Source organism: Oncorhynchus gorbuscha, linkage group LG08 (genome assembly GCF_021184085.1).
Source record: "Oncorhynchus gorbuscha isolate QuinsamMale2020 ecotype Even-year linkage group LG08, OgorEven_v1.0, whole genome shotgun sequence".
Lineage (NCBI taxonomy): Eukaryota > Metazoa > Chordata > Actinopteri > Salmoniformes > Salmonidae > Oncorhynchus > Oncorhynchus gorbuscha.
In genome coordinates, this window is record NC_060180.1 from 8,138,724 (window position 1) to 8,163,270 (window position 24,547).

The 24,547-nt window shown below is 46.6% G+C and overlaps 1 protein-coding gene across 2 annotated transcripts in view; it reads left to right on the top strand.

Annotated features, from left to right (window-relative positions):
- Positions 1 to 24,547, top strand: part of LOC124041146 (sodium/calcium exchanger 1-like) — a 228,537-nt gene that overhangs the window by 193,777 nt on the left and 10,213 nt on the right. For both annotated transcript variants that reach the window (XM_046358371.1, XM_046358372.1), the window contains exons 4-6: positions 1 to 127; positions 1,473 to 1,572; positions 23,040 to 23,315. The exon at positions 1 to 127 is cut by the window's left edge and continues 22 nt beyond it. In XM_046358371.1, the coding sequence (XP_046214327.1) occupies positions 1 to 127; positions 1,473 to 1,572; positions 23,040 to 23,315 (503 nt within the window). The remainder of the gene's footprint in view (positions 128 to 1,472; positions 1,573 to 23,039; positions 23,316 to 24,547) is intronic.

Below are 24,547 nucleotides of genomic sequence, written 5' to 3' on the forward strand. Positions count from 1 at the left end.
GGTGGAAGAGGAGACGCCACTGACAGAAGTGCATGATGAGGACCAACGCATCGCTGATATGGGCCGACCCACGCTGGGGGACCATGTCAAACTTGAAATCATCATTGAGGAATCCTACGAGTTTAAGGTGTGTGTTTGTGCGTTTCAGTTTGTGTGTGTGTGTTTGTGTGTGTGTGTGTCAATGTGTGTGTGTGTGCGCGAGCATGCCCCTCTTTCACCCACGCACACTCTTTAGACAAACATAGATGTCATTGTCATGAATATTAAGGTGTGTGTGTGTGTGTGTGTGCATGCAAATGTGCATGCTCCTTGCTCCCTCTCTCTCCCACACCCTCTTCAGACAGTCATCGACTGATAGGTGGGTGCTTGTGAGCACTTGACGGATCGTGTGCTGTTCTTACTGGAGTGGCTCTCACTGTGAGGTTGGGTGGGAGGCTGGGGGGGGGGTTGAATTACCTCTGACCTCAGAGAGTCATAGCAAGTGGCTGCGTTGAAAGAGTTTATACTTTCAGATGGTAGTCTGCAACTTTTCTGTTCTAAGATTAACGTCAAGCAAGACCCAGAATCTGATCATGTGGGGCTGCCAAGTAGGGCAGAGGTAGTAGGGGATTTTCAGACAGTATAGGATCCCTCTCCCCCTCCTAAAACCAACACACCTAGCTAGGGTTTCGACAGCAGGTGAAGTCAAGATAGTCAGGAAAGTGTCTTTCTATTTCTCTAAACATTAATACATTATCTTAGAGACTGTAGCAGAGCTGGGAGAGAATAGTGTTCTAGTCCATTTCTGCATTAACCTGAGCACAGACATCCCACCATTAACATTACAAAGCTTCAGTCAACTCAATTACCATTTAAGTTTCCTTCTAAAGAAAATAAGTATGGGATTTTCCTTCTGATGGTGAGGGAAGAGAGATTGGGATGGAGGGAAGGAGGAGAGGGGTGCTATCCAGCTGTCATCCCAGGAGCAAGCTAATAGATTCCTCCGAATTAAGGATGGAGGAAGGGATGGATCGAGGATGAGGTGGGGTGTCCTTCTGGATCTATGCGTACTTTGATGAGGCTTGATTTCCTGAGCGTGCTCTAGGAACGCCTGCTGCTGTCCTCTGGGAACCAACCTTTATCAAAGAGAGGGATACAGCTACAGGCCCAGTAAGGGACTGAACCTCCCATCTATTTCCCCCTGGCCTATGACATCATCACATAGCTCCTGAGGACTGGCTCTTGGCTACTGTAGCTGTTACGTGTCATGGCCTTGAAGCAGGAATTACAATACTCAAGCTCTCTACACAGACTTCACTCTCGTTGTTTATTCTTAATACCTGATGATTACAGAGCAGTAAATATGTTTTAAGGACAGAAACAGTCATGATAATGTGTCCTGTATGTAGACTAGGCAGCCTTGCTTCTCTCTATCTATGCACTTCTACAGTGTGCAGCTCTTTAATGCCATGTGTTTGGTGATCCCTGTGCAGAACACTGTGGACAAGCTGATTAAGAAGACAAACCTGGCCCTGCTGGTGGGGACTAACAGCTGGAGAGACCAGTTCATCGAGGCCATCACTGTCAGTGCCGGTGAGTTGAATGGCTTGACCACCTGACCGCCCGTGTGTGAGCACATCTGTACAGGAATGTGTGTGTTGTGTGTGTGAGAGAGTGTGTTGTGGCGATTGCGTGTGACATTTCTGACGCTCTGTTGATCAGTGGCTTCTGTCATACTGCAGCATCTCCTCAGAAGAAGGACGTTCTATGTAAACACCACCTGGTGGATATCTGGAGCACTGCAGTCCCACGCCAAGGCCTCTGTTGATTAGAGACACGAGCTTGTCAGAGTATAGCGTTGTTACCCAATAGCCCTTTGTGTGCTTGTCATTGTCTGTGTGTGATGAGTGTGATTTCTAAAGAAGATATGGCAACTAGCCTAGAAAACTGTGTGAGTGTGTGTGACTATACGCTCAGTCTAATAAGGTGGCCACTGAGGTATGCTGGGATTGATTCAAGTGATGAGAGGATTTTGGTTTAGGTGTTAGCGTGTTATGTGTGTATGTTTTATGTATCTCTGTGTGTGTGTGTGTGTGTGTGTGTGTGTGTGTGTGTGTGTGTGTGTGTGTGTGTGTGTGTGTGTGTGTGTGTGTGTGTGTGTGTGTGTGTGTGTGTGTGTGTGTGTGTGTGTGTGTGTGTGTGTGTGTGTGTGTGTGTGTGGTTGTGCTCTATTTAGCTGCTGTGCCGCCCTCTCTGGCTTAATTAGAGAAAGTCCCTGTCTCCACTCATGGGATTAGGCTTGGTGTTGACGTTTTGATAGTGGGGTAGCTTGTAACAGTTATGATGGAAGATGGTGAGAGCCCAGAATTTCCAAGCGAGAGAGACACACACCGCAGCATAACCTTATCTTAGACAGATAGGAACCTTCATAGGGTTAGATTGAAGTGGAAACACTAAACAGACAGATAGGAACCTTCATATGGTTAGATTGAAGTGGAAACACCAAACAGACAGATAGGAACCTTCATAGGGTTAGATTGAAGTGGAAACACCAAACAGACAGATAGGAACCTTCATAGGGTTAGATTGAAGTGGAAACACCAAACAGACAGATAGGAACCTTCATAGGGTTGGATTGAAGTGGAAACACCAAACAGACAGATAGGAACCTTCATAGGGTTAGATTGAAGTGGAAACACCAAACAGACAGATAGGAACCTTCATAGGGTTAGATTGAAGTGGAAACACCACACAGACACATAGGAACCTTCATAGGGTTAGATTGAAGTGGAAACACCAAACAGACAGATAGGAACCTTCATAGGGTTGGATTGAAGTGGAAACACCAAACAGACAGATAGGAACCTTCATAGGGTTAGATTGAAGTGGAAACACCAAACAGACAGATAGGAACCTTCATAGGGTTAGATTGAAGTGGAAACACCAAACAGACAGATAGGAACCTTCATAGGGTTGGGAAACACCCCACAGAGGAAGAAATACGGTTTATCTGAGTCCGACTATCAAGATGCTGTCCCCACCTCCACACTCTCGCCATATCTTTCAGCCACTCAGGACATTTAGCACCTTTGCCTTTAGAAACATTTGACACCACGAGCCCTAGCACTCAATAGTTCTTGCGTTTTTGCATTAGATTCAGTGCTAATAGTAGACACCTAGCATTTAACATCTACCACCCACAGCACTCAGTACAGAAGACATTTAGCTAGAATTATAGATCTATATTTCATTTTGCACAGCACATTCTCTTTGTGTTTTCTAGTTGAGTCTGTGATCCAGGGTTAAGTGAACAGGCACATTTAACAGAGCTGTTAACCCAATGTCTACCTCACAATTGGTGCGCTGCACAGCTGTTAGGTTCACCCTCAACCGCCGGCAATTGCTAATAACCATCCACAACCGCGGGACTATATGTGATAAAGGGTAAATCTGAGGCCCTCAACCGACCCTGACCCGCTAATATGGAACATGTGATGCAAGCTATAGTCAGAAACAGCAGAAAGATTTTTGGACAGAGTTTGCAGGATTTGAATTGCCTGATTTAGATATGTTTCTGCTTATAATTGTTGACATTTGGGCAGGTTATTTATTAGACAACTTATCTATAATTAGATACAAGCAGCTTCTCTTCTGTCATTATATGTTTCCCTAGAAGACTACATAAACCCTTGTTCACCAGAATAATGTCATAACCCGATTGAATGAATGCTTAGATCGAGTTGACATCTGTAACGTTTTCCCTGCCATCTCTGCTTCCTTCGCGGAGTAAAGACATTTAGGGACCAGGAGAAAATAACTCTAAAGAAATGGGAAATACGGTCTGTGCAAAATGTCCAAATTACATCAGTTTGACCAGTTATAAGGAAATAGAACATTCTGAAAATGACCCAACATGTTTCGGATAAGATTTCAGTTTGGCTTGGATGCATATTTCATGTGGTTAAAATACTATCAGCTTTTATGATGCTGATAAAGACAGCACCTCTACAGACGGTACATTAGCATTCTCTCAAAATGCTGTAAGAATGAAACAATATTTCTCCACTCCTGTTCCCAAGTCAAAATGTTGCCTACATTTGGTGTATCATTTTACTGCTAGAAATGCTTAGTTCTGAGAGTTTATAAACCTACAGTTTGTCCAGATTTCAGTCCCCTTGACGTGCCAAAGGCCTATTTGAACTCCCCGTCTTGTTACTGCAGAATTTGTTTCGCGCCTCACAATCATCACACATAACATGCAGTACACTGCTATCATCCCCTTTCACCACTTCACAAACATTACTGTTCTGAACCTCCCTTGTCTTTCTTTTCAACTCTCCATTTCACAGCTTTTCTGTTATTGAATTAAACTGACATTGTCCCTTCTTTCTGTCTTTCACCCTGCAGCCCCTCTGATTATATTTACTCTGCCAGTCAAGAGGAAGAGTGTGTCAGGCAGCTTAGCAGCGTTAGCCTCCTCACAAATTAGTTAAAGAGAAATGATTGGCTCCACACCGTGACTTTACGCAGGGCGTTGACGGAGATTGGACGTGACATTTCTACCGGTCATGAGTTGGTGGCTTCTTTAAACCTGTGGGGCAGCTGTGCCATCTGGAATCATTGTGTGTGTGTCCTCTCTGTGACCTGTGAGTGACAGCCCCACCACTGAGCTAATACAGTGTTAGATGATTCATTTATTTGGTCATCACCACTAAAGGCAAGAGAGACTGCTGAGTGAGAACACAGAGACTGTGACTGACTGCAGAGAACCTCCCCAGACATCACCACTAAAGGCAAGAGAGACTGCTGAGTGAGAACACAGAGACTGTGACTGACTGCAGAGAACCTCCCCAGACATCACCACTAAAGGGAAGAGAGACTGCTGAGTGAGAACACAGAGACTGTGACTGACTGCAGAGAACCTCCCCAGACATCACCACTAAAGGCAAGAGAGACTGCTGAGTGAGAACACAGAGACTGTGACTGACTGCAGAGAACCTCCCCAGACATCACCACTAAAGGCAAGAGAGACTGCTGAGTGAGAACACAGAGACTGTGACTGACTGCAGAGAACCTCCCCAGACATCACCACTAAAGGCAAGAGAGACTGCTGAGTGAGAACACAGAGACTGTGACTGACTGCAGAGAACCTCCCCAGACATCACCACTAAAGGGAAGAGAGACTGCTGAGTGAGAACACAGAGACTGTGACTGACTGCAGAGAACCTCCCCAGACATCACCACTAAAGGGAAGAGAGACTGCTGAGTGAGAACACAGAGACTGTGACTGACTGCAGAGAACCTCCCCAGACATCACCACTAAAGGCAAGAGAGACTGCTGAGTGAGAACACAGAGACTGTGACTGACTGCAGAGAACCTCCCCAGACATGACCACTAAAGGCAAGAGAGACTGCTGAGTGAGAACACAGAGACTGTGACTGACTGCAGAGAACCTCCCCAGACATCACCACTAAAGGCAAGAGAGACTGCTGAGTGAGAACACAGAGACTGTGACTGACTGCAGAGAACCTCCCCAGACATCACCACTAAAGGCAAGAGAGACTGCTGAGTGAGAACACAGAGACTGTGACTGACTGCAGAGAACCTCCCCAGACATCACCACTAAAGGCAAGAGAGACTGCTGAGTGAGAACACAGAGACTGTGACTGACTGCAGAGAACCTCCCCAGACATCACCACTAAAGGCAAGAGAGACTGCTGAGTGAGAACACAGAGACTGTGACTGACTGCAGAGAACCTCCCCAGACATCACCACTAAAGGCAAGAGAGACTGCTGAGTGAGAACACAGAGACTGTGACTGACTGCAGAGAACCTCCCCAGACATCACCACTAAAGGCAAGAGAGACTGCTGAGTGAGAACACAGAGACTGTGACTGACTGCAGAGAACCTCCACAGACATCACCACTAAAGGCAAGAGAGACTGCTGAGTGAGAACACAGAGAGACTGTGACTGACTGCAGAGAACCTCCCCAGACATCACCACTAAAGGCAAGAGAGACTGCTGAGTGAGAACACAGAGACTGTGACTGACTGCAGAGAACCTCCCCAGACATCACCACTAAAGGGAAGAGAGACTGCTGAATGAGAACACAGAGACTGTGACTGACTGCAGAGAACCTCCCCAGACATCACCACTAAAGGGAAGAGAGACTGCTGAGTGAGAACACAGAGACTGTGACTGACTGCAGAGAACCTCCCCAGACATCACCACTAAAGGGAAGAGAGACTGCTGAGTGAGAACACAGAGACTGTGACTGACTGCAGAGAACCTCCCCAGACATCACCACTAAAGGCAAGAGAGACTGCTGAGTGAGAACACAGAGACTGTGACTGACTGCAGAGAACCTCCCCAGACATCACCACTAAAGGGAAGAGAGACTGCTGAGTGAGAACACAGAGACTGTGACTGACTGCAGAGAACCTCCCCAGACATCACCACTAAAGGCAAGAGAGACTGCTGAGTGAGAACACAGAGACTGTGACTGACTGCAGAGAACCTCCCCAGACATCACCACTAAAGGCAAGAGAGACTGCTGAGTGAGAACACAGAGACTGTGACTGACTGCAGAGAACCTCCCCAGACATCACCACTAAAGGCAAGAGAGACTGCTGAGTGAGAACACAGAGACTGTGACTGACTGCAGAGAACCTCCCCAGACATCACCACTAAAGGCAAGAGAGACTGCTGAGTGAGAACACAGAGACTGTGACTGACTGCAGAGAACCTCCCCAGACATCACCACTAAAGGCAAGAGACACTGCTGAGTGAGAACACAGAGACTGTGACTGACTGCAGAGAACCTCCCCAGACATCACCACTAAAGGCAAGAGAGACTGCTGAGTGAGAACACAGAGACTGTGACTGACTGCAGAGAACCTCCCCAGACATCACCACTAAAGGCAAGAGAGACTGCTGAGTGAGAACACAGAGACTGTGACTGACTGCAGAGAACCTCCCCAGACCTCAGTAAACATGAATGACAGAGCAGCATAGAGTATGTGCCTTTCACAACCAGTCAGAAGCAACTTATTACTGACAATGACCTTGATGACCAACCCTCTATCAACGACAAGCAGCAGTAGTAGAGAATCGTTGATGAAGTCGCCGGTGAGGAGTTGGCAGAGATACACAGATGTGCCTTCAGTAGCCAGGGAAGGGAGAGAAGGGAGGAAGAGATAGGCGGAGAGCGGAAACAGACGACAGGAAGCTTCGGAGGATGGAAGACCATTTTCTTATCGAGAGATTGGTTACAGTATTTGTCTGTGTCTGTGGGTATTGCACATGTGTGATGGGTGATCCTCCATTAACTGTGACTGCAGAGACTGTCTCGGTCTTATCTCCTTACCTCAGCTAACTGGTCAACAGACTCAGTTAGCCTATGGCTTGGTAGCTAATAACTTAGCTTATATCTTAGCATGCAGGCTGGCGCTAATTCTGGGGATTCTACAGACTTCAACCAGGGTCTCAGCGTAGAGTTGAATATTAGTGTTCCTCATCTGGTATGTGAATCCACTGGCCCTATAGTTAGCTCTCTTCTCTCTTGCTTCCTTGCTCTCTAATCTCCCTCCCTCTCCCGCTCTCTTCTCTAACCTTTGCTTCCTCTGGCTAAACTTGATTATTTAACATCCGGGACGGTGAAGTCTTTAATTGGATTTTAAAGTGGAATATAAATGTGGTGCTCCGGTCCGGTGTCAGGGGTCGATGGTGTGATCTGTGCCCAGTTTAATGTCACCTCCGCTGGGTTCGTGGCTGCCTCTTCCTCTCCCGATGGGGCCTGGCGGAAAGAGACAGTCCATAACAATTAACACCTCCTCAATGACCTCTCACTGTCACCAACAACCTGCCATCACCTGCAGACACCCTAGACATTGGCTAGAGATTCACTCTCTCCCGCTTTCTTTCTCTCTCTCTCTCTATCTCTTTCTCTCTTTCTCTCTCTCTTTCCCTATTCATGGTTTTGCTTCTGTCTATGCATCACAGTGTGTGTTGTCATCTGTGATGTGTGTTCATGTAGATGTGTGTGAGTGTGTATGTGTGTCATTTGTGTGAGTGTGTATTTGTCCTGTAGTGTATGGTGTGTGTGTACCAGGTGTGATCAGCACAGGAGTATTCATTATTCACACCCTACCTCCTCCCAGTATGCCAGACTTCCTACACCCACAAAATCAGAACTTCAGTCGATACAGAGGGCACTGTCTGACCTGATATGACCTTTTGTGAGGGGTCAGTCTAATTGGCAGGGGTCAGACCTAGACTGTCCAGTGGCCGTGACTCACAGCACAGCTACCTGCTGAGACAGACAGATGGCAGCCTAGGTCAAACGAATCTTGGATGGTGTTGGTCTGGAGTTTAACCCCATAAAAATAACCTTTAGTCGTTACTGACCAGGAGAAATAGAGAGCTCTGATCTCACCTAGCCTACAGTATAGTTCAAATAATAGAATGTCTTTTTATCCTCCTCCTGCCAGGAAATTCAAGAGAATCAGACTATTAGCTACGACAGCGACTCAATTCAAGAGAATCAGACTATTACAATTAGAGAGAATCAGACTATTAGCTACGACAGCGACTCAATTCAAGAGAATCAGACTATTAGCTACGACAGCGACTCAATTCAAGAGAATCAGACTATTAGCTACGACAGCGACTCAATTCAAGAGAATCAGACTATTAGCTACGAAAGCGACTCAATTCAAGAGAATCAGACTATTAGCTACGACAGCGACTCAATTCAAGAGAATTATTCCAAAGGATACCGTCTAACTATATCAGGGAATATGTTATATACTCTATTGCAAAAGTATATGATATGTATGATAATATTAACCCTTGTGTGTGAGATTACCTGGGACACACTGCACTGTATGTATATTCCAGGATATCTCCTGTTTTACCAATCACAAAATGGTGGAGGGATTTCAACAGCATTTCAAATGACTTGTTGACCCTGAAATAATGAAAAGATGAAGCTAACCAACTTAACCATCCCTTAAAAGCCTTTAGACATGTCGTCATGCTGGGTGTGTGCAGGCAGGGGTTAAGGTGGCCGTGGCTAATGGACAATTCTCATCAGATAAGATGTGTTGTGTTCCCTGTAGGAGATGGGGACAGCCTATTTACTGGTGCATTAAGTGGATGTTTGATGTGTGTGTGTGACAAGACTGCAAAGTTGGAGTTTTGAAGAAACCACCATTCATTTTTCTCTCTTTTTTCCCGTATGCTAAACTATCCCCATCTCTCTCTCTCTCTCTCACTCTCTCTCACTCTCACTCTCTCTCTCTCTCTCTCTCTCTCTCTCTCTCTCTCTCTCTCTCTCTCTCTCTCTCTCTCTCTCTCTCTCTCTCTCTCTCTCTCTCTCTCTCTCTCTCTCTCTCTCTCTCTCTCTCTCTCTCTCTCTCTCTCTCTCTCTCTCTCTCTCTCTCTCTCTCTCTCTCTCTCTCTCTCTCTCTCTCTCTCTCTCTCTCTCTCTCTCTCGCTCTCTCACTCTCTCTCTCTATTGCTCTCTCTTTCGCACTCGCTCCCTCTCTTTGATTATCCTGCCGTCGTGTCAGGGAGATAGCCTTGCCGCCAGGAGCTTACCTCGGAAAGGTGTTCTGTTATAGGCTTTTTGCTAAGCATTCTGTGACACATAACTCTCCTGAGCTCCATACAAATGCAGCTGTGTTTAAACCGAACGATGAGGTGAGGTGTGGTGTCGACTATATTGAAAAGCCAGCTTGACTGTGTCCAGTGGTCAGTTCCTTTGACAGTGATGGAATGGGATGCATGTAATGTGCACACTAGTATGTACTAAGTCTCAAACAAACAAAGCACTTCAGGTTGAGTGGCAGTAAATCACCACCAACGTGTAACACACACACACCCATTGGCTAATGAGATTTCACACACTCACTTTTGATTTTCATCCTGGAGAAGAGAGGCCTATGTTAATTCATATTTAGTTACGCTACTTGCTGAGGTGTGGATAGAAGAGATGACACGGTCTCAATTAGCGACAGGGCATAGAAATAGTGTGATGCTTACACCCAGGTGGGCTGACCTGGGAACAGACCACCGCTCTGTAAGAGACAGAGCATGCTGGGAAGTGAAATGGCATACTGCAATTACAAGGTGTAATATTTGCTATCAGAGTTGTCAGAGATCATACAAGCCCTAATGTCTCTCTCTCCCTCTGTCTTTCCATCTCTCTCTCTCTCTCTCTCTCTCAATCGCTCTCTCTCAATTCAATTCAATTCAAGGGGCTTTATTGGCATGGGAAACATGTGTTAACATTGCCAAAGCAATTTAGGTAGATAATATACAAAAGTGAAATAAACAATAAAAATTTACAGTAAATATTACACATACAGAAGTTTCAAAACAATAAAGACATTGCAAATGTCATATTATATATATACAGTGTTTTAACAATGTACAAATGGTTAAAGGACACAAGATAAAATAAATAAGCATAAATATGGGTTGTATTTACAATGGTGTTTGTTCTTCACTGGTTGCCCTTTTCTCGTGGCAACAGGTCACAAATCTTGCTGCTGTGATGGCACACTGTGGAATTTCACCCAGTAGATATTGTTTTTGAACTCTTTGTGGATCTGTGTAATCTGAGGGAAATATATATCTCTAATATGGTCATACGTTGGATAGGAGGTTAGGAAGTGCAGCTCAGTTTCATTTTGTGGGCAGTGTGCACATATCCCGTCTTCTCTTGAGAGCCAGGTCTGTCTACGGCGGCCTTTCTCAATAGCAAGGCTATGCTCACTAAGTCTGTACATAGTCAAAGCTTTCCTTAAGTTTGGGTCAGTCACAGTAGACAGGTATTCTGCCACTGTGTACTCTCTGTTTAGGGCCAAATAGCATTCTAGTTTGCTCTGTTTTTTTGTTAATTCTTTCCAATGTGTCAAGTAATTATCTTTTTGTTTTCTCATGATTTGCTTGGGTCTAATTGTGCTGCTGTCCTGGGCCTCGGTGGGGTGTGTTTGTGTTTGTGAACAGAACCCCAGGACCAGCTTGCTTAGGGGACTCTTCTACAGGTTCATCTCTCTGTGGGTGATGGCTTTGTTATGGAAGGTTTGGGAATCGCTTCCTTTTAGGTGGTTGTAGAATTTAACAGCTGGGTATCGGCCTAATTCTGCTCTGCATGCATTATTTGGTGTTCTACGCTGTACACAGAGGATATTTTTGCTGAATTCTGCATGCAGAGTCTCAATTTGGTGTTTGTCCCATTTTGTGAAGTCTTGGTTGGTGAGCGGACCCCAGACCTCACAACCGTAAAGGGCAATGGGCTCTATGACTGATTCAAGTATTTTTAGCCAGATCCTAATTGGTATGTTGAAATTATGTTCCTTTTGATGGCATAGAATGCCCTTCTTGCCTTGTCTCTCAGATCGTTCACAGCTTTGTGGAAGTTACCTGTGGCGCTGATGTTTAGGCCAAGGTATGTATAGTTTTTTGTGTGCTCTAGGGCAACAGTGTCTAGATGGAATTTGTATTTTTGGTCCTGGCGACTGGACCTTTTTTGGAACACCATTATTTTGGTCTTACTGATATTTACTGTCCGGGCCCAGGTCTGACAGAATCTGTGCTGAAGATCTAGGTGCTGCTGTAGGCCCACCAGATCATCAGCAAACAGTAGTCTCTCTCTCTCTCTCTCTCTCTCTCTCTCTCTCTCTCTCTCTCTCTCTCTCTCTCTCTCTCTCTCTCTCTCTCTCTCAGCTCCACGTGTGTAGTGATTATTTCCACCTCCTACGTTTAACTTAATGACTGATGGTGATGAGGGGAACTCTTTGCAGTACAAAGAATACATACAGGAAGTAAGAATGAGTCACTTCCTGTCCCAGTTGTTCCCAGGCCAGGCTATTTTGAGGCCACAGCTTGGGTTCCCTGATAAACCCTGACATTAATTATGTAAAGCTTCTCTCCTCTACCTTGTCAACTGGATGAGGGCCTTCTTTATCATCCTAATGCTCCTTTTTCAGCAGGCACTTCTCTAGCCGGCTAGGGAGATGGGCTGTATTTATGCCTCTCCTCTGACCTCTACACAAGTAGCACAATCACAGTAAGGACCCTCATCTGGCAGCCATGCTCTCTTCAGCAGACTCCTTTCAGCACACTCATTAGCTCCCTAAAATGACCATCTTCATTCTGTAGTTCCTCTCTGACTGTTCTGATTTTTAGTTAATCTGCCGTTAGTTCAAATTGTATTTGTCACATGCTTTGTACAGTGAATTGCATACTTACGGGCCCTTCCCAACAATGCAGAGAGAAAAATAATATAAAGATAATAACACAAGGAATAAGTACACAATGAGTAATGATAACTTGTACCAGTGCCGGGTTGATGAGCAGGGTTACGAGGTAATTGAGGTAGATATGTACATATAGGTAGGGGTAAAGTGACTAGGCAACAGGACATATAGCAAACAGTAGCAATAGCAGAGAGAATATACTATGACTTGGGTGGCTGGAGTCTTTGACATTTTTGGGCCTTCCTCTGACATCGCCTGATGTAGAGGTCCTGGATGGCAGGGAGATAGGCCCCGGTGATGAATTGGGTCATACGCACTACCCTCTGTAGCGCATTGCGGTCGTCAGATGCCAAGCAATTACCATACCAAGCGTGATGCAGCCAGTCAAGATGCTCTCAATGGTGCAGCTGTAGAACTTTTTGAGGATTTGAGGGCCCATGCCAAATCTAGTCCATGATCAGCTCCTTTGTATTGCTGATGTAGATGGAAAGGTTGTTGTCCTGGCACCACACGGCCAATTGGCCGTTGCATCGTCGTCAGTGATCAGGCCTACCACTGCCGTGTCGTCAGCAAACTTAGTGTTGGAGTTGGAGTTGTGCGCGGCCACATAGTCGTGGGTGAACAAGGAATACAGGAGGGTACTAAGCACGCACCGCTGAGGGGCCCCTGTGTTGACCCTCAGCGTGGCGGAGGTGTTGTTGCTACTCTTACCACCTGGGTGCGGCCCGTCAGGAAATCTAGGATCCAGTTGCAGAGAGAGGTGTTCAGTCCCACAGTCCTGAGCTTATTGATGAGTTTGAAGGGCACTATGTTGTTGAACGCTGAGCTGTAGTAAATGAACAGCATTCTCACATACAGTACCAGTCAAAAGTTTGGACTCATTCAGGGGTTTTGCTTCATTTAAAAAATATATATTTTCTACAATGTATGAAGACATCAAAACTATAAAATAACACATATGGAGTCATGTAGTAACCAAAAAAGTGTTAAACAAATCAAATCTATTTGAGATTTGAGATTCTTCAAAGTAGCCACCCTTCGCCTTGATGACAGCTCTGCATCTTGGCATTCTCTCAACCAGCTTCACCTGTAATGTTTTCCCAACCGTCTTGAAGGAGATCCCACATATGCTGAGCACTTTTTGGCTGCTTTTCCTTCACTCTGCAGTCCAACCAATCCCAAACCATCTCAATTGGGTTGAGGTCGGGTGATTGTGGAGGCATTCACTCCATCACTCTCCTTCTTGGTCAAATAAACCCTTACACAGCCTGGAGGTGTGTTGGGTCATTGTCCTGTTAAAAAACAAATGATAGTCCCACTAAGCGCAAACCAGAAGGGATGGCGGATCGCTGCAGAATGCTGTGGTAGCCATGCTGGTTAAATGTGCCTTGAATTCTAAATAAATCACAGACAGTGTCACCAGCAAAGCACCCCCACACCATCACACCTCCTCCATGCTTCACGGTGGGAACCACACATACGGAGATCATCTATTCACCTACTCTGCATCTCACAAAGACACAGCAGTTGGAACCAATAATCTCAAATTTGGACTCATCAGACCAAAGGACAGATTTCCACCGGTCTAATGTTCATTGCTCGTGTTTCTTGGCCCAAGCAAGCCTCTTCTTATTATTGGTGTCCTTTAGTAGTAGTTTCTTTGCAGTAGTTCGGCCATGAAGGCCTGTTTTACGCAGTTTCCTCTGAAAAGTTGATGTTGTGATGTGTCTGTTACTTGAACTCTGTGAAGCATTTATTTGGTCTGCAATTTCTGAGGCTGGTAACTCTAATGAACTTATTACATTTACATTACATTTAAGTCATTTAGCAGACGCTCTTATCCAGGGCGACTTACAAATTGGTGCATTCACCTTATGACATCCAGTGGAACAGTCACTTTACAATAGTGCTTCTAAATCTTAAAGTGGGGGGGGTGAGAAGGATTACTTTATCCTATCCTAGGTTTATCCTATCCTTTATCCTCTGCAGCAGAGGTAACTCTGGCTCTTCCTTTCCTGTGGCAGTCCTCATGAAATCCAGTTTCATCATAGCTCTTGATAGTTTTTATGACTGCACTTGAAGAAACTTTCAAACTTCTTGAAATGTTTCACATTGACTGATCTTCATGTCTTAACGTAATGATGGACTGTCATTTCTCTTTGCTTATTTGAGGTGTTCTTGCCATAATATGGACTTGGTCTTTTACCAAATAGGTATATCAACTGATTGGCTCAAACGCATTAAGAAGGAAAAAATTCCACAAATTAACTTTTAGCAAGGCACACCTGTTAAGAGAGAATGCCAAGAATGTACAAAGCTGTCATCAAAGCAAAGGGTGGCTACTTTGAAGCATCTCAAATATAAAATATATTTTGGTTCCATATGTGTTATTTCATAGTTTTGATGTCTCCACTATTATTCTACAATGTAGAAATGCATTGTGTTCCCCTGTTTTCTAGTTCCACTGTCCACCCAAACTCTGGACTGGAGCTCTTTCTAACCCCCTGAGAGAGTTTAACACTGACCAACCCTTATCCTCACCTGCCCTGTTCCGCCATTACCTGAACAGCCTATCAGAGAAGAGCACCCATCCGCTCCCTCGCCTATCAGAGGGGAGAGCACGGGCATGCTCAGTGGATAAACAGCGGATAAACCTCACCAACACCTCTGCATCTGCCAGCTCGCAACAAAAGACCAACCTCCTGGGAATTGCTCCCTACACATAGAATCTTCTGGAGGGTTTTTCCCTTTTCTCTGTATTGGATCTCTGGGAGTGCCTGGGAGTTGTTTGGGGACTGCTCAATGAGAGGGGTTGTTCCACTGAGAGGGTTTCCCATCACCCTGTTAACACAAGTCTATCAGCCTGTTAACACATGGTGTTCGCCAATCAATGGTGATACATTCAGTCTCTCTCCTCTCATTAGAATAGACTAGAGAAGCCTTTTGGATGCGCACAGATTGTGATGGAAATTGATTATGTACCTGAACTGGGTGGAGCCTCTCTCAATATGCGTCCGTGGTGTAGTGGAGGGTAAACACATATTATGAATACTCACACATTATTACAAACCTATACACACAGTTGTTATGCAGATTTTAGAATCTAAGAGTCCCCAGCCTGGCGTGATAAGAGTCATAGTGAACTGAGGATGTTGGATGATTAGGTGAGGGAGTCTTACAGTGTAGGCACTGCCTTCAGCCCCAGTCTGGGGCGCAACAGGACAGCTGCTAACAAAAACAGCAACCCAGATAGGGAGGATTAGAACAGAGAAGAGGGACAGCGAGTCAGTCAGATAGACAGTGTCCAAGGATGGAGAGTGAAAGAGTGAGACACTTGTATATAGAAAAATAATGAATGGAGATCAAATGAAGGCTGAAAGAGACTAAAATATTAAGAGAAAAAGACAGAGCAGGGTTGAGAAATACCATGCCAATCTGTTTCACATGAAACATTTAGTTGATTTCTTATTCAGTTCAATACATTTTTCAATATTGTTGAATTCCGTTTTAATGTCTGGATTCCGTGATTCTGTCCACCTTCTCCTCAATTTTTATAGGGATTTTATAGGGATTGTACAGGGCCCTACAGAGAGGTGGAGAGAGTGAGAGAAAGGCACTTAAACTCATACTGCCATATTGGGTGCGTGTGTGTGTGTGTGCTTTTCGAACATGCTTACAGTTTTTCCCAATTGTTAACACAAATTTGCTGAAACTACATCTTAGGTACTCAAAACTCTAAACTCTCAACATTAAACAGTTAGCCAATTTCCCAAACATCTTGCAAAATGAAACACAGTAATCAAAATCATGTACTCCCTGCTCAAAATGAAACTCTGTATACAAATGAGACACACACACACATCAAATTAACCTAATTTAGTGACAACCGAGATCACACTAATGGGACATATTCAAAACACTGCTATCAGAACCTATTTCATTGTAAAGACTAAGATGTTGTTATACTGTATGTTGTTTGTGTTTACTCAAACAAGAAAGGAACATAAATGAAAAAATTCAAGTTTTATAATTCAACATGACTCAATACATGTCAAACAGCATACTGTAAGCACACATACAGAAAATATATTTTGCATATGCAAAGGAAGAAAAAGGGTCCTATTTATACTACTGTACTGTATGTTAGATCAATTGTACGGAAGAAATAAAGAAACTATCAAATCTAAATCATAAGTAAAGAATGAAATACTCCATTGAGAAAACAAAATCAGTCATGTCTGTTGTTTTGGCCACAGATTTTCATCAACATCAGAGGTGATATTCTCCCTGGCCAGACAGCTGGGGAAATATCTTCTGGCATGACGTAATCCACCTCTGACACGACTCTGCTGGGAAATGCCACCACAGGCCTCCTCCATTTGTATGTGTATTTATTATGGATCCCCATTAGCTGTTGTCAAGGCAGCAGCTACCCTTACTGTGGTCCAGCAAAATTAAGGCAGTTTAAACCATTTTTAAAACTTTACAATATATTCACAGATTTCACAACACGCTGTGTGCCCTCAGGCCCCTACTCCACCACTAACACATATCTACAGTACTAAATCCATATGGATATGTGTGCATACTGCATACTGTATGTTATCATATGTGTGTATGCTTGTGTCTGTGCCTATGTTTGTGTTGCTTCACAGTCCCCGCTGTTCCATAAGATGTTTTTTATCTGTTTTTTTATCTGATTCTACTGCTTGTGTCAGTTACTTGATGTGGAATAGAGTTCTATGTAGTCATGGCTCTGTGTAGTACCGTGCACCTCCCATAGTCTGCTCTGGACTTGGGGACTGTGTAGACCTCTTGTTGCATGTCTTGTGGGATATGCATGGGTGTCTGAGCTGTGTGCCAGTAGTTTAGACAGACAAGTCAATACCTCTCATAAATACAAGTAGTGATGAAGTCAACCTCTCCTCCACTTTGAGCCAGGAGAGATTGACATGCATAGTATTAATATTAACTCTCTGTGTTCATCCAAAGGCCAGCCGTGCTGCTCTGTTCTGAGCCAATTGCAATTTTCCTAAGTCCTGTTTTGTGGCACTTGACCACACAACTGAACAGTAGTCAAGGTGCGACAAAACCAGGGCCTGTAGGACCTGCCTTGTTGATAGTACTGTTAAGAAGGTAGAAACTAGGGCCTGTAGGACCTGCCTTGTTGATAGTGTTGTTAAGAAAGTAGAAACTAGGGCCTGTAGGACCTGCCTTGTTCATAGTGCTGTTAAGAAGGTAGAAACTAGGGCCTGTAGGACCTGCCTTGTTGCTAGTGTTGTTAAGAAAGTAGAAACGAGGGCCTGTAGGACCTGCCTTGTTGATAGTGCTGTTAAGAAGGTAGAAACTAGGGTCTGTAGGACCTGCCTTGTTGATAGTGTTGTTAAGAAGGTAGAAACTAGGGCCTGTAGGACCTGCCTTGTTGATAGTGTTGTTAAGAAAGTAGAAACTAGGGCCTGTAGGACCTGCCTTGTTGATAGTGCTGTTAAGAAGGTAGAAACTAGGGTCTGTAGGACCTGCCTTGTTGATAGTGTTGTTAAGAAGGTAGAAACTAGGGCCTGTAGGACCTGCCTTGTTGATAGTGTTGTTAAGAAAGTAGAAACTAGGGCCTGTAGGACCTGCCTTGTTGATAGTGCTGTTAAGAAGGTAGAAACTAGGGCCTGTAGGACCTGCCTTGTTGATAGTGTTGTTAAGAAGGTAGAAACTAGGGCCTGTAGGACCTGCCTTGTTGATAGTGCTGTTAAGAAGTTAGAAACTAGGGCCTGTAGGACCTTCCTTGTTGATAGTGCTGTTAAGAAGGTAGAAACTAGGGTCTGTAGGACCTTGTTGATAGTGCTGTTAAGAAGGTAGAAACTAGGGCCTGTAGGACCTGCCTTGTTGATAGTGCTGTTAAGAAGGTAGAAACTAGAGTCTGTAGGACCTGCCTTGTTGATAGTGCTGTTAAGAAGGTAGAAACTAGGGTCTGTAGGACCTGCCTTGTTGATAGTGCTGTTAAGAAGGTAGAAACTAGGGTCTGTAGGACCTGCCTTGTTGATAGTGCTGTTAAGAAGGTAGAGTAGTACTTTATTATGGACATACTTCTCCCCATCTTAGCTACTCTTGTATTGTATCAACTTACTTGCACATAATCCTTTCCGTACCGTTTGTCCTTAACTCAAAAGGGGCTCTGTAGATGTGCTTCATCCAGAATGGTGTTTCTTAAGGATGCGGACTGTGGTTGATAAGCTCACTCTGATGTTATGGAAGATGGCAGGGTTTTCAATCATCTGTTGTTGGATTTCCCGCAGTCTTATGGCATTATTTTCAACTACCATTTGCACAATGGCAGCCTCCTATTAGTCTGTAAATAGACGCGTTCTACCAACGTGGTGGTCGTCTTTCAGTTCTACAAAAACAAAATTGCATACAGTACAGTAAACACTACCTCTATCTCCACCTCCACTACCTCCACCTGTACACCCACCTCCACCTCTACCTTCACCTCTACCTCCATCTCTACCTACACTTGTACCCCCAACTCTACCTCCACCTCCACCTCTACCTGTACCCACACCTCCACCTCTACCTCCACCTGTTCCCCCACCTCTACCTCTACCTGTACCCCCACCTCCACCTGTTCCCCCACCTCTACCTACACTTGTACCCCCACCTCTACCTCCACCTCTACCTGTACCCCCACCTCCACCTCTACCTCCACCTGTTCCCCCACCTGTACCTCTACCTGTACCCCCACCTCTACCTCTACCTCCACCTGTACCCCCACCTCTACCTCTACCTCCACCCGTACCTCCACCTGTACCCCCACCTCTCTACCTCCACCTGTACCCCCAACTCTACCTCCACCTGTACCCCCAACTCTACCTCCACCTGTACCCCCACCTCCACCTCTACCTCCACCTGTACCACCCCTCCACCCGTACCTCCACATGTACCCCCACCTCTACCTCCACCTGTACCCCCACCTCTACCTCCACCTCTACCTGTACCCCCAACTCTACCTCCACCTGTACCCCCACCTCTCCCTCCACCTCTACCCCCACATCCACATCTACCTCTACCCCCACCTCTACCTCCACGTGTACCCCCACATCTACCTCCACCTGTACCCCCACCTCTACCTCCACCTGTACCCCCACCTCCACCTCTACCTCCACCTGTACCCCCACCTCCACCTCTACCTCCACCTGTACCCCCACCTCTACCTCTACCTCCACATCTACCTCCACCTGTACCGCCCCACCTCCACATCTACCTCCATCTGTACCCCCACCTCTACCTCCACCTCTACCCCCTCCTCTACCTCCACCTCTACCTCCACCTGTACCCCCACCTCTACCTGTACCCCCAACTCTACCTCCACCTGTACCCCCACCTCCACCTCTACCTCTACCTGTACCCCCACTTCCACCTCTACTTCCACCTGTACCCCCACCTCTACCTCCACCTGTACCCCCACCTCCACCTCTACCTCCACCTGTACCCCCACCTCTACCTCTACCTCCACATCTACCTTCACCTGTACCCCCACCTCCACATCTACCTCCATCTGTACCCCCACCTCTACCTCCACCTCTACCCCCACCTCTACCTCCACCTCTACCTCCACCTGTACCCCCAACTCTACCTACACCTCTACCTCCACCTGTACCACCCCCTCCACCCGTACCTCCACCTGTACCCCTACCTCCACCTGTACCCCCACCTCGACCTCCACCTGTACCCCCAACTCTACCTCCACCTGTACCCCCACCTCCACCTCTACCTCTACCTGTACCACCCCTCCACCCGTACCTCCCCCATGTACCCCCACCTCTACCTCCACCTGTACCCCCACCTCTAGCTCCACCTCTACCTGTACCCCCAACTCTACCTCCACCTGTACGCCCACCTCTCCCTCCACCTCTACCCCCACATCCACATCTACCTCTACCCACACATCCACATCTACCTCTACCCCCACCTCTACCCCACCTCTACTTCCACCTGTACCCCCACTTCCACCTCTACCTCCACCTCTACCCCCACCTCCACCTCTACCTCTACCTGTACCCCCACTTCCACCTCTACCTCCACCTGTACCCCCACCTCTACCTCCACCTGTACCTCCACCTCTACCTCCACCTGTACCCCCACCTCCACCTCTACCTCTACCTGTACCCCCACTTCCACCTCTACCTCCACCTGTACCCCCACCTCTACCTCCACCTGTACCCCCACCTCCACCTCTACCTCCACCTGTACCCCCACTTCCACCTCTACCTCCGCCTGTACCCCCACCTCTACCTCCACCTGTACCCCCACCTCTACCTCCACCTGTACCCCCACCTCTACCTCCACCTGTACCATCCCCTCCACCCATACCTCCACATGTACCCCCACCTCTACCTCTACCTGTACCCCCAACTCTACCTCCACCTGTACCCCTACCTCTCCCTCCACCTCTACCCCCACATCAACATCTACCTCTACCCCCACCTCTACCTCCACCTGTTCCCCCACCTCTACCTCCACCTGTACACCCACCTCTACCTCCAACTCTACCTGTACCCCCACCTCTACCTCCACCTGTACCCCCACCTCCACCTCTACCTCTACCTGTACCCCCACTTCCACCTCTACTTCCACCTGTACCCCCACTTCCACCTCTACCTCCACCTGTACCCCCACCTCCACCTCTACCTCTACCTGTATCCCCACTTCCACCTCTATCTCCACCTGTACCCCCACCTCCACCTCCACCTGTACCCCAACTCTACCTCCACCTGTACCCCCACCTCTACCTCCACCTGTACCCCCACCTCCACCTCTACCTCTACCTCCACCTGTACCCCCACCTCTACCTCCACCTGTACCCCCACCCCCACCTCTACCTCCACCTGTACCCCCACCTCTACCTCCACCTGTACCACCCCCTCCACCCATACCTCCACATGTACCCCCACCTCTACCTCCACCTGTACCCCCACCTCTACCTCCACCTCTACCTGTACCCCCAACTCTACCTCCACCTGTACCCCCACATCAACATCTACCTACCCCCACCTCTACCTCCACCTGTTCCCCCACCTCTACCTCCACCTGTACCCCCACCTCTACCTCCACCTGTAGCCCCACCTCCACCTCTACCTCTACCTGTACCCCCACTTCCACCTCTACCTCCACCTGTACCCCCACCTCTACCTCCACCTGTTCCCCCATCTCTACCCCCACTTCCACCTCTACCTCCACCTCTACCCCCCCCACCTCTACCTCTACCTCTACCTGTACCCCCACTTCCACCTCTACCTCCACCTGTACCCCCACCTCTACCTCCACCTGTACCCCCACCTCCACCTCTACCTCTACCTGTACCCCCACTTCCACCTCAACCTCCACTTGTATCCCCACCTCTACCTCCACCTGTACCCCCACCTCTACCTCCACCTCTCCCTCTCTCTGCCAAGTTTGCTTCCATTGTTCTTGAAATACAGGAGTACTCATATGTGGTCTTTTTATCCATACCAAAGATCTGATTTATTTAGTGTTTAGTGTTTGCTTTTCATTTGCACACAATATATTTTAGGGGGGCGGGAAGAGTGTTGTTAAATTGGTTATGATGGGTTTGGGACTGGGACTGTCCTAGTGAGAGATTCAAAGTTAACCCCAGGTTTGTGGGATAAAGGGGATGGAGACAGGGTGGTAGAGAGGGGTGTGTGTGTGTGTGTGTGTGTGTGTGTGTGTGTGTGTGTGTGTGTGTGTGTGTGTGTGTGTGTGTGTGTGTGTGTGTGTGTGTGTGTGTGTGTGTGTGTGTGTGTGTGTGTGTGTGTGTGTGTGTGTGTGTGTGTGTGTGTGTGTGTGTGTGTGTGCTAGGCATTTTTTTGTGTCTTGCGCCTACCTTGTTAAAAACGTGACGGAAAATTGCTCTTGACATTTCCGAGATGAATGGCGTTGTGCAACGTGTCTGCCCTTTTACAATGCATCACTGTGAACATGTCCAAATGTCTAATTTGGTCTCTTGAGATTGTGGTTCAGGCCATTTAACGATGCAATAACGATAGTCAAATGCCAGATGAATATTGTATGTCTAGAAAGATGTGTGTTTCTGTATGAGTGTGTGTTTGTGTTTATCTACAGCTGTGCCAGTGTGTCTAGAGGACAGTCTGTGATGTGAATGGCTGACATGCTGTCAGTAAGCCTAGGTCTTTGGTAGACATACAGTAGTTAGGCCCGTACACTACACAAACTACAGACAACACACACACTACCCACACACAGCCATAACTATTTATTTTTTGTATTGTTTGTATGTGGTTGTATTTTACCTTTATTTTACATCTTTGTCTATCAGTGTATCGGTGTCTTGTTACTTGTTATGTTTTGTGTTTTCTGTGGACCCCAGGAAGAGTAGCTGCTGCTTCTGCAAAAGCTAATGGGATCTGAATAAACCAATAAAAACAACAATAGGAACTCACACACATACAAGTATGTTGATAATCAGGAATACTGTGGACACACACAACACAGATTATGTGTACCTGTTGGAGGGGATGGGCTCCAGTCTGAGACCTCATGCCGTGATTACACTCTGACAAACCAGCTCCGATGTTATGAGAGAAAAAACATCATCACAAATCACATCACTTTGCTCCCTTATTTCACAAAATATTGTGATATATAAGTTAATTCATGTCTGGTTTTCAGTAAATGTTTGAGGAATATCATTCTTTCTTTTTCATAAACTCATCATAATCTCACTCTTTCAGATCCCAGATTTTTCTCCTCATCCCCCTCTCCCCTCTCTCTCTTGGCCAGGTGAGGATGACGAGGATGAAGAATGCGGTGAGGAGAAGCTGCCGTCCTGCTTCGATTACGTCATGCACTTCCTCACCGTCTTCTGGAAGGTTCTGTTTGCGTTCGTGCCCCCAACAGACTACTGGAATGGCTGGGCCTGCTTCGTGGTGTCCATCTGCATGATCGGCCTGCTTACAGCCTTCATCGGGGACCTGGCCTCCCACTTCGGCTGCACTGTGGGCCTCAAGGACTCTGTCACCGCCGTGGTGTTCGTTGCGCTGGGGACCTCTGTGCCAGGTAATATTATATACTTGCACTGGTGTTTACACTGCGTTTACTTGCTGTGTAATAGTCATGGTAGCATTCCTTTTACGGAGGACATCAGATGTACTACTACAGTATGTGATGATTGTGGTAACACTTTTCCTAAACATGTCCTCTGGATTTACTCTCTCCTAACACTTCAAGTGTGTTCAGTGATTACCTCTTCCTTTTTCCATTTACACTGCTTATACCCATGCTAGATCGTGTTTACATGTGTACATGACATTTTAGTAATTTGCTGATGCTCTATTCCTGAGCAGCTAAACATATCTGTATACAAATGGGGGGGGGGTTGAACTAGAGTCTATATGCACATGTTAGAGCAGCTCAACCCCTCACAGCTACCTTGGTATAAACTGCACAGTGCTGTGATGAATATTAAGACTAAGTGTGTATGTGTTAAGGGTGGGGTACCAGAAGGGTTAGAGATGGGGTACCAGAAGAGTTAGTGGTGAGGTACCAGAAGGGTTAGTGGTGAGGTACCAGAAGGGTTAGTGGTGGGGTACCAGAAGGGTTAGAGGTGGGGTACCAGAAGGGTTAGTGGTGAGATTCCAGAAGGGTTAGTGGTGAGGTACCAGAAGGGTTAGTGGTGGGGTACCAGAAGGGTTAGTGGTGAGGTACCAGAAGGGTTAGTGGTGAGGTACCAGAAGGGTTAGTGGTGGGGTACCAGAAGGGTTAGTGGTGGGGTACCAGGTGGGTGAGGTACCAGAAGGGTTAGTGGTGAGGTACCAGAAGGGTTAGTGGTGAGGTACCAGAAGGGTTAGTGGTGAGGTACCAGAAGGGTTAGTGGTGAGGTACCAGAAGGGTTAGTGGTGAGGTACCAGAAGGGTTAGTGGTGAGGTACCAGAAGGGTTAGTGGTGAGGTACCAGAAGGGTTAGTGGTGAGGTACCAGAAGGGTTAGTGGTGAGGTACCAGAAGGGTTAGTGGTGAGGTACCAGAAGGGTTAGTGGTGAGGTACCAGAAGGGTTAGTGGTGAGGTACCAGAAGGGTTAGTGGTGAGGTACCAGAAGGGTTAGTGGTGGGATACCAGAAGGGTTAGTGGTGAGGTACCAGAAGGGTTAGTGGTGAGGTACCAGAAGGGTTAGTGGTGGGGTACCAGAAGGGTTAGTAGTGAGGTACCAGAAGGGTTAGTGGTGAGGTACCAGAAGGGTTAGTGGTGAGGTACCAGAAGGGTTAGTGGTGAGGTACCAGAAGGGTTAGTGGT